This window comes from Rattus norvegicus, chromosome 13, assembly GCF_021556685.1.
Source record: "Rattus norvegicus strain SHRSP/BbbUtx chromosome 13, alternate assembly SHRSP_T2T, whole genome shotgun sequence".
NCBI lineage: Eukaryota > Metazoa > Chordata > Mammalia > Rodentia > Muridae > Rattus > Rattus norvegicus.
Window position 1 is genome coordinate 93,429,261 of NC_141546.1, and position 14,612 is coordinate 93,443,872.

Here is a 14,612-nt window from a genome sequence, read left to right on the forward strand (position 1 = left end):
TCCCTGCCTCTGGATGGAGCCCTATAAGGCTTTTCTCCTAGACTGTCTGTAGGTCTACTTCTTAGCCTTGGCGTCTTTTCCTGTGCCTCATGTAGTCTTGACTGTACAGCTGTCTCTGAAAGGTGTGGCACTACCATGATCCTGTGGCCAGCTGTCTCCTTTCCTCACCCCCATCCTTCATGGTTGGTTTAAAAATGTCCCCTCCCCTGAGAGAGGGACTCCCTATCCCCTCTGTGCCTCTCGTGCCACAGGCACTGTACCAAAGCTGAGGGGCTCAGTGGCAAAACCATCTCCAAAGCACGCGGCTAGCTTGAGACGGCAGCTCAATCATTTTATCAGGCAAAGATAGAAACCTTTATTAAAGGCTCATAGATTCGCAAGTTTAAATGGAGTCACTGTTCGCTGCACTCATGGCTCATTTAGTGGGCCCACACACACAAAACTTGGTCATTGATCAACTGAAGCTTTAATGGCACAGAACAAAATCACATTAAAATATTAATGCTCTGACCATTGCCCTGCCATTTAAGTGTAACTCTTATGGGAAAAAAATGCACAAATCATTTCCAGCTTTAGAGCAGTTTCACAGAGGTTTCGCAAACTTGGTTATGGTGCCTCTGTTCAAATTTCAGAGCGGAGAAAACCATTTTCCCTGAAACCATCTTTCCCATCAACAATGGAGTGCAGAATAAAATCAAATCTTGTTTTCATCTTTGTAGTATATTGTCACCGTTGCACATTTTCCCTATACTGGCTCCCAAGTAAAAAGAAAAAAAAGCACTTCATTTTAAAGTCAAACCCAAATCTATCCCTTTTCTTTGTCATATAAATTCTACTAATTTTGGCTACTAAATATTGTGTTCCTCATCTCCTCTATTCTGACCCACCGCCTGGTCTCCTGGCTTCAGACTGTCATTGTCAACTCTTGTCTGGAAGGACAGCCTGATCCTCCTTCTCTATACAGGTAAGATCTTGCTATACCTCCCTTCTTCTAAACTTCGAGGAGGCTCATTGCCCAGCCCTCATCTGCCTGTGAATATTTACTAATAGCCTCCCACATAGCAGACACTTAGGAAATTCTTGGGTGAACAGCATTCTGTGAAAAAGGCCCAGACATGGGTCGGGTCCCCATGTATTCTCCATTCCTGGCTCACTGAACTCTCCACTCCTCCCGTGGCTTTTGTCTCCTTACCTGGAACACTGGTCCCTGCCTCACCTAACTTTATCTCTATAGATCCTTTCAGATATAAAGGCCACTTCTCTATATGTGCCCTTAACTGCCCCCCAACCCTGTTACCTTTATATGCCTTGGGTACCCTGTTCTGGGTATCTAGGAAGCCCTGGCACACTTACGCTACCGTACTTCATATATCCTGTTACTTACTGCCTCTGTTCTGTGTCTCCTCCTTTCACCTGAGAAGGTCATTCTGATACACGGATTCCTCAGAGTTTCTGCAATGGCCACCCAGCTAGAAAGCCCTCTGTGAGTTTGTTACATGCTCTAGCAAACAAAGATTACTGAATGAAGAACCAGACGGCCCTGATTCCTAAACACTTGAAACAAAAATTGGCATTAGGGATATTGATATGTTCAATTCATGCAAATCACTATCCTCCCAAGGGATGGGCCCCAGAGGATGCTGAACTGATGTGTTAGTTACAAGAGCTCCAAGAACTCTTAAACTTCAAGAACTGAAATAAGATTCTGGACTTTCGTGACTTTAAACATCCTTACGTTGCAAAGTGCTGCAAACGGTGTTCGTGTGAAGGGCCAGGGACAAAGGTGGCCCAGAGGATGGTTTTATGTGGAGAGAAACACAAGGTAGAAGATTTCCAAGGTCGTTACTGTGAAAGTCTATTTTTATCCAGCTCTCCTTGCAAGCAGGCTACCATGACCCCATCACAGGTAGGAAGGACTTCTATGTTTCTTCCTGGAGCCATGTGGCATACCTAAAGAGGTCTGGCAGCTGAAAAATGGCCCTGTAGCACCACTCTACGTCTGGTTTTACCTTTAGGCTGCCTTCTTCAACATGCTAAACAGCACTATGATGCAACTCAGTGATGCAGCATTTCCCTGCAAGCATGAGACCCTGAGTTTGATTCCTAAGACTACAGAAACAGGAAATAATAAACAACCAAAAATAGTGCACACACACAAACACACATATACAAACACATACACAAACACACACATGCACACACATATACACACAAACACACATATACAAACACATGCACACAAACACACACAAAGACACACACACATGCATACACATATATACAACACACCCACACAGACACATACATACACATACACAAACACACACAGAGACACACAAACACATATACACAGACACACACACACATAAACACAAACATACATACATACAAACACACACTGATACATACAGACACACACAGATGCACACACAGATACACACACAAACACAAATATACATACACACACAAACACACACAAACATATCAGACACACACACATACACAGACACACACGGAGACACATACATACACACACAAACACACCATAGACACACACACACAGACGAACACACACATATAAAAACACACACACATACACAGACACACATACAGACAGACAAACACACACATATAAACACACACACATACACATACACAGACACACATACATATATAAATACACACATACATGGACACAGAAACATACACAGAGACACATACATACACATATAAATACACGCATGTACAGACACAGAAACATACACACAGATATACACATATAAACATACACACACACACACACACACACACACACACACACACACACACACGGTCTTCCAGTTCAGGCACTTCTAGTCTTCCCTTGAGCTTATATCCTGGCACTTATATCCTACCTGGTTCACATTAAAACAGAGGAGCCTAGTGAGCAACAGAAACAAACACAAACTTGACGTGAGAGCATCTCCAAATGTTTAATGTACTCTTGTCACCAACTTAACTAAAGCTTGCACCTGACAATAAATAGAAATTAGCTTCCTTAGCCATGGCCTTAAAATGTCTTCTGTACTCCCTACCTCCTGCATGACTTTGGTCCATGGAGTCAGTTTTAAAAGTTTGGGACATAGTTTTGCTGGTCATAGCCATGCAGCATTAACTGGGCAGGGCCTAGAGACACATGTCTTCCTGATGACCCACACCCTCACAGAATGACAAGCTATTGCACCCAATGCCCTGCAGAGTTAGCTGCTGAGCTGGGTTGGCTCAACCAATAGAATCAAGTCACCAGTTCCCAGGTATGGAGGACAGTGCTGGGAGACAGGGAAAGATGCAAGACCCGACTGCCTGGCCCTGTGAGGTGACTGCTGAATTGAAAAGTCACCAGGAGCCAGGATAAAGGCCAAATGCATATTAATAACCACTAAGGGGGACACAGTTCAGAGGGAACGCCCTTCCCTCAGTCTGGGAAATCAGAAAAGCTTCATAGACAAGAGGGTGACTGAAAGGGCCTTGGAGGGCACATGATATGGAGACTACTAGAAATTGTGCCGGACAGAAGGACAGACAGATGGCTACACACAGGAAATGCCATTCACCAAGAGGTGCACAACAGGACCACAGGCTGTTCTGTCTTCTGACAAGTGGATGCAACAAGGGCCTAGCAGACCACTCTGCGTTGAGGACAGTCCTTGGTAAGCATCATAGAGGGGAAGCACCTTAGTCTTCAGGGCTCAGCACTGAGCTGGACCAATTCCTCCAGGCAAGAAGAACCATTTGCTTGTTGCCCCAAAGACAGAGGATAGGGAAACGTGAAAGAAATACCAAAACCAGATGTTTGCTTATTTTTAAAACTACCTAAAAAAAAAAAAAACCAGGAAGAATAATCGGTAGCTGAGCTTAGAAAACTTGAACGTCTTCTCATAGATTTTCTTGTTTGTTGACATTTTTCCAGTGGTGGGAAGTGAACCTGAGACACTGTATGCTCAGAGCTTTACCACTGAGAGATATCGTAGACCCTGTTGGGTTGAAACAACAGTTGCTCTTGCCTTTGGATGACATACGATGATTCATCTTGTCAACGTGACTATATTAAGGTACGACTAGGAAATTATGAAAGCACACCTCTGCTACATAAATCCATGAGGGAGTTTCTGGGGACAAGCAGATCAGGAGAGCACTGACATGAGCATGTGCAATCGATTGGTGTATTCAGAAATGTGAATAGACTGTTGGGGAAAGGCACACTGAGGGAGGTGGGGCCTGGTTGAAGACATGGGTCACTGGAAAACTACCGAGCTCTGCTCCCTCATTACAGCTCCACTCTGTCTACCATGATGTGATCTCAGTTGTCTTCGTGGTCCTGAAACAAACAGCCTTTGTTACTCGACCCTGAAGCTGCAATGTGCTGTCTCGCTACAGGCTCAGAAACATGGAGCCAACTAGGCATGGACCGAACCCTCCAAAACTTGGAGCTCAATGAATCAATAAATCACTCCTCTTTCAAAGTTGTTGATGTCAAGTCACAGAGGTCCGAAAGACCCAAGCACACCAACAGTGCTAAATGTAGACATTCCCCTTCTAGTCCACCTTGAGGTCACATGACCCCAGAGAAATGACTTTAAATTCCCCATAGCATGGGCAGTGAGCCCAGTTGTGTACTGACTGGTTCTGACAACTGAAAGTTCAGCAAAAGAGCCTGTGTGCTTGGTTGAAAATAAGTTTGAGGCGAGTCTTGTCAAGGCCAAATCCCTGTCTCTATGAAATACGGTATCTAAGTTTAGGCTTTATTGGAGGAGTGCTGTGTAAATGCCATAAAAACTTACGGCCCTCCAGTTTCCTTGCAGTAAATATCCACTTTAGCAAATTGGAAGGCCAGGAGGAAACAGACTTCTGGAAAACGTGAGTAGAGACAGAGCTCGGCACCAGGAGTAACTGCACACAGTCCACACTGACTCTGTGTGGCCCAGCAGCAGCCCTGGACCGGGCTATTGCCTGTGAGATCTCAAGCTTCCATAAAGGCCCTTCACCTAAAACCTGTCTCAGTAAAGGTCCTTCACCCAAGAAGCTGGCTTGGCCACCTACACTTGCAAATTCTATTTGACCCTTGTATCTGTGCTGAAACTATCACCCAGAAATGCTGGTAGGTTTACAAAAGCCCAATGGCGAAGGCATAATAGAGTAAACCATGTCTGCTTTCTAATACAGAATTTAAAATATCTTCAAAACGGATTTCCTGACTTTCTGGGTAAGCACTGAGGAACGGTACTGAGAAGCTGGGTTGCCTCTCTGGCCATGTGCTGGGATGTGACAAGCAGCTGGACTGTTGCTGCCAATGGAGACTTAATGACCCCCATGCTATTATAAGGTAGACAGCCTCAGTCTCAAAAGAACAGCTTTCAAATACATGTCACAGGACTATCATCATGAAGAAACCCAGTGACCAAGACCAAAAAGTATGCATAGATTCATCTACAGTTTGGTGTATGACTGTTTGAAATGTCTTTGTGGTGTTAGGATAGTGAGGAGTTAGTTGGAGCTGGCCATACAAGGGAGCCAAGCCGAAAGGTTCTGCCGAGAAGAGAGGGCGGGCAGTGGGAGGCACGGGTTTCCTTACCTCCTCTCCTGCCTCAATTTCTCGCACGGCACGAAGTAAGAGGTGGGGCCCGTTGAACACAATGGAGCAGTTGGGGTCACAGCTGTGATTCAGCAAAGACATACTGAAGGAAAGAAAAAAAGAGGGGGGCCATCAATGCGCAGAGTTAAACAGGTACATCAAACGGACACAACGGTCGAAAGACACCCGGGAGGGGCGGGGTCTGAGATGGGTTTGATGGAGAAGACATGAAGATTGGGTTCTTGGAGCATTTATGGGCATGCCCCTGTCCTGCTTCTCATTACACAGCTAATTAGGGAAGTCTGATAATAAGTCCTTTCAGTCCTTTTGGGGGATGGGTCACTGTAGATACCACCCGATATGGTTACCCAAAGGAAGGGGGTACAGACAAAGCAGGTCATGAACAGATCATCTCTACAATAAAGGGTGTGACCGAAGTCACAGCAGTCACCCAAGGTGCCAATGTGGGTCACAGAGGGTCTCACTGCTGAGTTCTGGTAGGGAAGGGCTGTGGCACTGCTAGATGCTCACACTGAAGAGAAATCAGAAGTACGTGCTCTTAGTGTGTCCTGATGCATTCTGGGAAGGAGCCTGTCACTTCCTTTACCTAGAGGTTTCGAGGGGGAAAGGCAGTGCCTTTATACCATCTGTCTCCGTGAACTGACAATGGTTAGGATGAGCATGTACTGTGTGGGAAATTCTCGCTCAGTATTGGAGCAGGGTGACCAGATTCAGCCGCCACAACAAGCTTGTGGGGATTATTTACAGGTGAAGAGACCGATGCCTAAGGACGGAATCAGCTTCTCCAAGGATGCACAGCTTAACTGACTGGACTGGAGCCAGGAGGCCTGAGGGCTGAGTTGCTGCTTTCTGAAGCCTATGCTATGAATGGACAGGACCTGCAATCTACCACATGTATGGGAACTACACAGGAGGCTGAGTCTCAGGCACTGAGAGGAAACTGTGTTTGAATCCTAGGAGCATAAAGACAGAATGAAAGTCAGCTCCGGGACAGAGGCTGCCATAGAGATGGCTAAGGAATAATACAGCAGGCTTCTCTTGAAGGCTCTTAAGCCTCTTCTAGAAGTGACTGGAAAGTGTGCTACCACCAAAGTCAAACTTAGCCTATTGGTACCACACCACCAGTCTAGCGGGATAACCGTGTGCTTCTGCTCAAGGGATGGAGGCCAGAGTTCAGGGGAGACTTTGTAAAGAAAACCGAATTCCAGCACCATAAGCCTGAACCTACCCCAAAGCGAGCCTAAGAACAGGTAGTTAGATATGAAGCCTGCCTTGTCTTAATAGCACAGTGTATAATGTGTGTTATAAGACTTACCACTTTTATAGCCTCGTGGAACTCAGTACTACGTTTTGAGTTTGGCTATTGAACTAGAGACTACAAAAGCCTTTCTAATGACCTCCCGAGAAGCTGGAGAGCTGGGTGGGGGTTAGTTGGTTTGGGATGTCTGCCATACCTGGGGTACAGGCCAACGCCGACCTCCTGCATCTCCGCATTGCAGATGGTGAATGAGTTGCAGATCACCTGTGGAAATAAGAAGAGATATATTAGTCGTCCACTGGAGGAATCTCACAGGCAGGAGCACAAAGACCTGGACTTGTGGGAAGCTGCCTGGAAGGGTCTCCCCAAGCATGGATGATGTGTGACTTTAAAATAACTTCCCTAAGGTGCACTCCCCAACCCTGGGAAAAACACAGGGCTTCAAGGAGCACAGAAAGTACTGACTGTAGTCTAACCTCCCCCAACCCACATTCTACAACTCCATAAAATGTTCAAAATTCAAAATACAAATAAGCTACTCATTAAAAAATGGGGATCCTGTGACATCGATGTTTTTCACACAGCCTGCCTGGTCCAAAGGCCCCTTTATCTAAGGAATACAGCAGTGTGTTTGTTTTTGTTCCTGTAGAGTGAGGTGTACCCTGAGGGAGACTGTGATCCGAGCTGCCCGCAGACCACGGGGAGGACAGGAAGCTGCCCGGTGGAGCCCCAGCCCTTACTGGACACGCAGAGCCCCTCACCGACCTGTGGCGTGTTCCTGTGCCCTGTGGGCAGATAAGGAAAGAAACAAAGAAAAACCTAATCCCTGCGCACAAGGAACTTTGGAACTGTGTTTGTGCAGGAGGTAACGTACTGTGTCAGAGGCCACAAAGAATACGCAAAGAGCGCTGGGCTTGAGTCATAGCCTAGACCCTGGCACAGGACAATGTCCAGACACATCAGGAAGAGACGGCGAAAGAACAAACACCAAGGTCCCTGCTCTCACAGAACTTAAGTTCTACACGATGACAGACATTTTTAAAAAGAAGAAATCCTGAGACAGAGAGCTTATCCCTTGTGGGGAAGTGCGAAGGAGAGAAGACAGAGTGAGGGAACCTGAGGAATTCCTGGGGAGAAGCTGCATCTGCAGAGGCAGGGTGACTGGCTGACTACCCGGAACCTTGGGAGGTTGGAATGCTGCAGGTCCAGAGCCCAGTTACCATTTCTTTTCGGCTACGTCTGAGGCACTCCTGGCCTACCTTGGTGTCCGATCTAATACCCGATAAACCTATAAAACCACCAGGATGGACTAGCGTAGCAAAACCCTATTCTCCACCGGCCCCAGGGCTAAGAATTCTATCAGACAACATGTAAGGCCTAAAGCTGAGACCACTGCTGTGACCTTTTTGCCATGTCTCCACCACAGCCTGTTTAAAATTCTCCGGTCTGTTACTCTGTTCTGTTACTATAAAACCACAGGAAACTGCTTGGGGTAACTTAAACCTGGGTTTCCATGCCATGTCCATTCATATTTGGCTCTGGAGTAAACCATCTCAGGTTCCCTTTGAGGTGAAAGCTGTAGTTTTGTAACATGGACATGAGAATTGGAGGCAGAGCCAGCCCCAGAACAAGGCGGCGGCAATGTAAACAAGGAGAGGAAGACACGGAGCAGCCCAGCATCACTGCTGAGGAAGGGCTGCAGCTGCCCATCCGATGCCAGGTTCTGGACCAAAGGACCACGGTGGGGGCACATGGTTAGAAAGAGAAGTAGAGACAGTTTATTAGGAAAGGAAATACACTCCTGGGTAGAGGAGTGAGCTGTGAGCTGAGAGGAAAGCCAAGGCCCTGGACATGGGGCAAACGACCCATTTCAGCCCCCGACCCCCTATTTGTACAATGGCCTTTCTCAAGCATGCTCAGCTCCTTACGTGAAGCCCAGGTGCTAGTCTTTGCCGACTGGCTTCTTTTACATATTGGTTAATTTTGATGTTGCTTTCTTTCTCTGGTGATTCTTTTCCATACATAAGGGTGTGAGTCACCGGAAAGAGACAAAAAGCGCAGAGGCCTTGAGGTAAGACTGGGCATACACAGAGAGAATGCTGGGGTAGCCCAAGAAAGCAGTTTAGACGGGAGACAGCAGAGGTAGCTGGATCATACAGGACTTTACATCTAGGTTGGGAATTTTAAGTGAGGCTTCCAAGCCAAGGAGTAAAGGGGTCTGATTCCTGTTCTGACTGCTATGCACAGAACGAGATGTTCAATGGTAAACATTCGTGTGTGGCACACAGGTCAGAGGTCACTTCATAACCCAGGCATTGGCTTGGACACTGACAACAGGTCTGGGAGGAGCTGGCAACTCTGCCTCAGCCTTCACTGAGGGGGATGGAGCCATGGATAAACTTGAGGTTTGGCTCTTAAGTGGCTGACCACTGCTGTCATTTATTGGGAGGGGGGAAGAACACAAAAGGGACAAGTTTGGCATTAAATAGGTGTGTGTGCTTTGTTTTGTTAGGGTGGATGTTGAATGGTCCTGGGGCCACTTCTAAGCCCAGGCTAGGAATGAACAAATGGAATCTGGGGAGCAGGTAGGGCCAGAGATATAAATTTAGAAAAAAATAGAGAAAGCCCATCGAAAGGAAAGGAAACACAACCATGTTGGAGACAGACCATGACCACAAATGAATGCCGACTTGTTAGAGAGTTTCTATAGAGAAAAGGTTGAGATGGCGAATTTCCCTGTCAGAGTTACAGAAGGGAAGAGAGAGCAGGAAAGGTACTCTTCCCGGGCTCCAAACAGCCTTACATGAAAGCTAAGCCATGTGGCATTATCTGGCTCTTTCAAAGTCTGATAAAACCACAGCTTCAAATCTGAAAGTAAACTGGTGCACAGACACATTTTAAACAAATTCTGGCTAAGTTGCCTCACAGGCATCTGGTTTGTATTAGGCTCCGAGAGTGTAATGCCTGCAGGAGTGTAGACCCATATATAAATAACACGGATGATAAAAACACAAGGCTAAAGGCTCTGTGGTTGTTCCTTGAGATTTCAAACATTCTTAAATAGCTGTGAGTTTGAGGGATATGATTACACAGTTTGCATTTTTAAACGTATTTTACAGTATATTCAGAACAGCAAGGAAAGCAATCCACCAACTAAGTCAGACCAAGCAAATCAAATTTGCTAACATTCGAATGAAGTAAATCTTGTCTTCTGAATTCTGAAGCAAACGAAAGGTTTTCCTAAAGTATTTTTGTTCTGATGGATTATGTAAAGATAAAAATCTAACAAAGAAATACCAGCCTGGCGTCTTTCTCTGGGACACATTTCCCTACCTCTGGACTCAGGTGACAATTCGCACGCCGTTAGCAGTATTTACCACACTGGACCAACGCCCACTGGTACCCTGCCCTAAGTTGCTCAGATTGTTTAAAACTGTAGTTTTTTTCAGATGGTGTTTTGCCCTGAGAAACTCCATTTCACAAGCAGCCCTTGAATCCATTTTGGGGATGGAGAAAAACTCTGGATCTGGGTGGATACATGAATTCCATTACCAGTATGACATGTACTCATGAAGAACTTACTCCTGAGAGTATGAGTATTACCCTACACATTTATTGAGATAAATTGGGAGTATAGGACTGCACTGGGAATACTAAAATCATTCCACAAGCTGGGCATGGTGGCACATGCCTTTAATTCTAGCATGTGAGAGGCAGAGGCAGGTGTTTCTCTGTGAGATAGAAGCTAGCCTGGGTTACAAAGCAAGTCCCAGGACGGCCACGGCTATTATACAGTGAAACCCTGTTTCAAAATAAACAAAGGGTTCCATAAAAACCAGGCCCATGAACTTGCCAGACACACCAGACCAAGGAAAGGGTACAATTCCCTCACTTGTACCACTCAAGAGTTGGACACCTGGCACTGGATAGTGACAGCCCCAAAGATCTATAACCTGATCATCTAGTATGTCTGTAACTTGACCATCCAGTGTGTCTGTAACCTGACCATCCAGAGTGTCTATTACTGACCATCCAGTGTGTCTGTAACCTGATCATCTAGTGTGTCTGTAACTTGACCATCCAGTGTGTCTGTAACTGACCATCCAGTGTGTCTGTAACCTGACCATCCAGTGTGTCTGTAACCTGACCATCCAGAGTGTCTATTACTGACCAACCAGTGTGTCTGTAACCTGATCATCTAGTGTGTCTGTAACTTGACCATCCAGTGTGTCTGTAACTGACCATCCAGTGTGTCTGTAACCTGACCATCCAGTGTGTCTATAACCTGACCATCCAGTGTGTCTATAACCTGACCATCCAGTGTGTCTGTAACTGACCATCCAGTGTCTCTGTAACCTGACCATCCAGTGTGTCTGTAACTGACCATCCAGTGTGTCTATAACTGACCATCCAGTGTGTCTATAACGTGACCATCCAGTGTGTCTGTAACCTGACCATCCAGTGTGTCTATAACTGACCATCCAGTGTGTCTGTAACCTAACCATCCACCATGTCTATAACTGACCATCCAGTGTGTCTATAACCTAACCGTCCAGTGTGTCTATAAATGACCATCCAGTGTGTCTGTAACCTGACCATCCAGTGTGTCTATAACCTGACCATCCAGTGTGTCTATAACTGACCATCCAGTGTGTCTACAACCTGACCATCCAGTGTGTCTGTAACCTGACCATCCAGTGTGTCTATAACTGACCATCCAGTGTGTCTATAACCTGACCATCCAGTGTGTCTATAACTGACCATCCAGTATGTCTGTAAACTGACCATCGAGTGTATATGTAACCTGACCATCCAGTGTGTCTGTAACCTGACCATCCAGTGTGTCTGTAACCTGACCATCCAGTGTGTCTGTAACCTGACCGTCCAGTGTGTCTGTAACCTGACCATCCAGTATGTCTGTAACCTGACCATCCAGTGTGTCTATAACTGACCATCCAGTGTGTCTATAACTGACCAACCAGTGTGTCTGTAACCTGATCATCTAGTGTGTCTGTAACTTGACCATCCAGTGTGTCTGTAACCTGACCATCCAGTGTGTCTATAACCTGACCATATAGTGTGTCTATAACTGACCATCCAGTGTGTCTATAACCTGACCATCCACCATGTCTATAACTGACCATCCAGTGTGTCTATAACTGACCATCCAGTGTGTCTGTAACCTGACCATCCAGTGTGTCTATAACCTGACCGTCCAGTGTGTCTATAACTGACCATCCAGTGTGTCTGTAACCTGACGATCCAGTGTGTCTGTAACCTGACCATCCAGTGTGTCTATAACTGACCATCCAGTGAGTCTACAACCTGACCATCCAGTGTGTCTGTAACCTGACCATCCAGTGTGTCTGTAACCTGACCATCCAGTGTGTCTATAACTGACCATTCAGTGTGTCTGTAACCTGACCATCCAGTGTGTCTATAACTGACCATCCAGTGTGTCTATAACCTGACCATCCACCATGTCTATAACTGACTATCCAGTGTGTCTGTAACCTGACCATCCAGTGTGTCTATAACTGACCATCCAGTGTGTCTACAACCTGACCATCCAGTGTGTCTGTAACCTGACCATCCAGTGTGTCTGTAACCTGACCATCCAGTGTGTCTATAACCTGACCATCCAGTGTGTCTGTAACCTGACCATCCAGTGTGTCTATAACCTGACCATCCAGTGTGTCTATAACTGACCATCCAGTGTGTCTATAACTGACCATCCAGTGTGTCTGTAACCTGACCATCCAGTGTGTCTGTAACCTGACCATCCAGTGTGTCTATAACCTGACCATCCAGTGTGTCTGTAACCTGACCATCCAGTGTGTCTATAACCTGACCATCCACCATGTCTATAACTGACCATCCAGTGTGTCTGTAACCTGACCATCCAGTGTGTCTATAACTAACCATCCAGTGTGTCTACAACCTGACCATCCAGTGTGTCTGTAACCTGACCATCCAGTGTGTCTGTAACCTGACCATCCAGTGTGTCTATAACCTGACCATCCAGTGTGTCTGTAACCTGACCATCCAGTGTGTCTATAACCTGACCATCCAGTGTGTCTATAACTGACCATCCAGTGTGTCTATAACTGACCATCCAGTGTGTCTGTAACCTGACCATCCAGTGTGTCTGTAACCTGACGATCCAGTGTGTCTGTAACCTGACCATCCAGTGTGTCTATAACTGACCATCCAGTGAGTCTACAACCTGACCATCCAGTGTGTCTGTAACCTGACCATCCAGTGTGTCTGTAACCTGACCATCCAGTGTGTCTATAACTGACCATTCAGTGTGTCTGTAACCTGACCATCCAGTGTGTCTATAACTGACCATCCAGTGTGTCTATAACCTGACCATCCACCATGTCTATAACTGACTATCCAGTGTGTCTGTAACCTGACCATCCAGTGTGTCTATAACTGACCATCCAGTGTGTCTACAACCTGACCATCCAGTGTGTCTGTAACCTGACCATCCAGTGTGTCTGTAACCTGACCATCCAGTGTGTCTATAACCTGACCATCCAGTGTGTCTGTAACCTGACCATCCAGTGTGTCTATAACCTGACCATCCAGTGTGTCTATAACTGACCATCCAGTGTGTCTATAACTGACCATCCAGTGTGTCTGTAACCTGACCATCCAGTGTGTCTGTAACCTGACCATCCAGTGTGTCTATAACCTGACCATCCAGTGTGTCTGTAACCTGACCATCCAGTGTGTCTATAACCTGACCATCCACCATGTCTATAACTGACCATCCAGTGTGTCTGTAACCTGACCATCCAGTGTGTCTATAACTAACCATCCAGTGTGTCTACAACCTGACCATCCAGTGTGTCTGTAACCTGACCATCCAGTGTGTCTGTAACCTGACCATCCAGTGTGTCTATAACCTGACCATCCAGTGTGTCTGTAACCTGACCATCCAGTGTGTCTATAACCTGACCATCCAGTGTGTCTATAACTGACCATCCAGTGTGTCTATAACTGACCATCCAGTGTGTCTGTAACCTGACCATCCAGTGTGTCTGTAACCTGACCATCCAGTGTGTCTATAACCTGACCATCCAGTGTGTCTGTAACCTGACCATCCAGTGTGTCTATAACCTGACCATCCAGTGTGTCTATAACTGACCATCCAGTGTGTCTTTAACCTGACCATCCAGTGTGTCTACAACCTGACCATCCAGTGTGTCTGTAACCTGACCATCCAGTGTGTCTGTAACCTGACCATCCAGTGTGTCTGTAACCTGACCATCCAGTGTGTCTACAACCTGACCATCCAGTGTGTCTACAACCTGACCATCCAGTGTGTCTGTAACCAGACCATCCAGTGTGTCTGTAACCTGACCATCCAGTGTGTCTGTAACTTGACCATCCAGTGTGTCTGTATCCTGACCATCCAGCGTGTGCTTCAAGCGACTGACAGGCAAAGAACTTCTGACCATCTGAGAGGCCTCAGTTTAGGTCAGTTCCTACTGTTGTCAGGGCCTACTCAAATTATTATCTACCTGGTCACCATCTGGAACTGTTGCCCATCCGTCTACTTGGACTGGAATCATCCACCCTCTACTTTACCCTGAAGCTCAACTCTGACATTGCAACCTGACTCTACATCCAGCCAGCATCCTCAGATTCTTCTGGACCTGGGTTTTAGGTGTTATCTCACTCCCATTAAGTCCATTTTACAATTCTATCAGA

General features: G+C 46.2%; 1 protein-coding gene across 2 annotated transcripts in view; it reads right to left on the reverse strand.

The window, feature by feature from the left end:
• The window catches only part of Smyd3 (SET and MYND domain containing 3), a 556,924-nt gene that overhangs the window by 126,223 nt on the left and 416,089 nt on the right, over positions 1-14,612 (reverse strand). For both annotated transcript variants that reach the window (NM_001025762.1, XM_087581431.1), the window contains 2 exons: positions 7,087-7,154; positions 5,612-5,714 (listed from right to left, as the gene is read on the reverse strand). In NM_001025762.1, the coding sequence (NP_001020933.1) occupies positions 5,612-5,714; positions 7,087-7,154 (171 nt within the window). The remainder of the gene's footprint in view (positions 1-5,611; positions 5,715-7,086; positions 7,155-14,612) is intronic.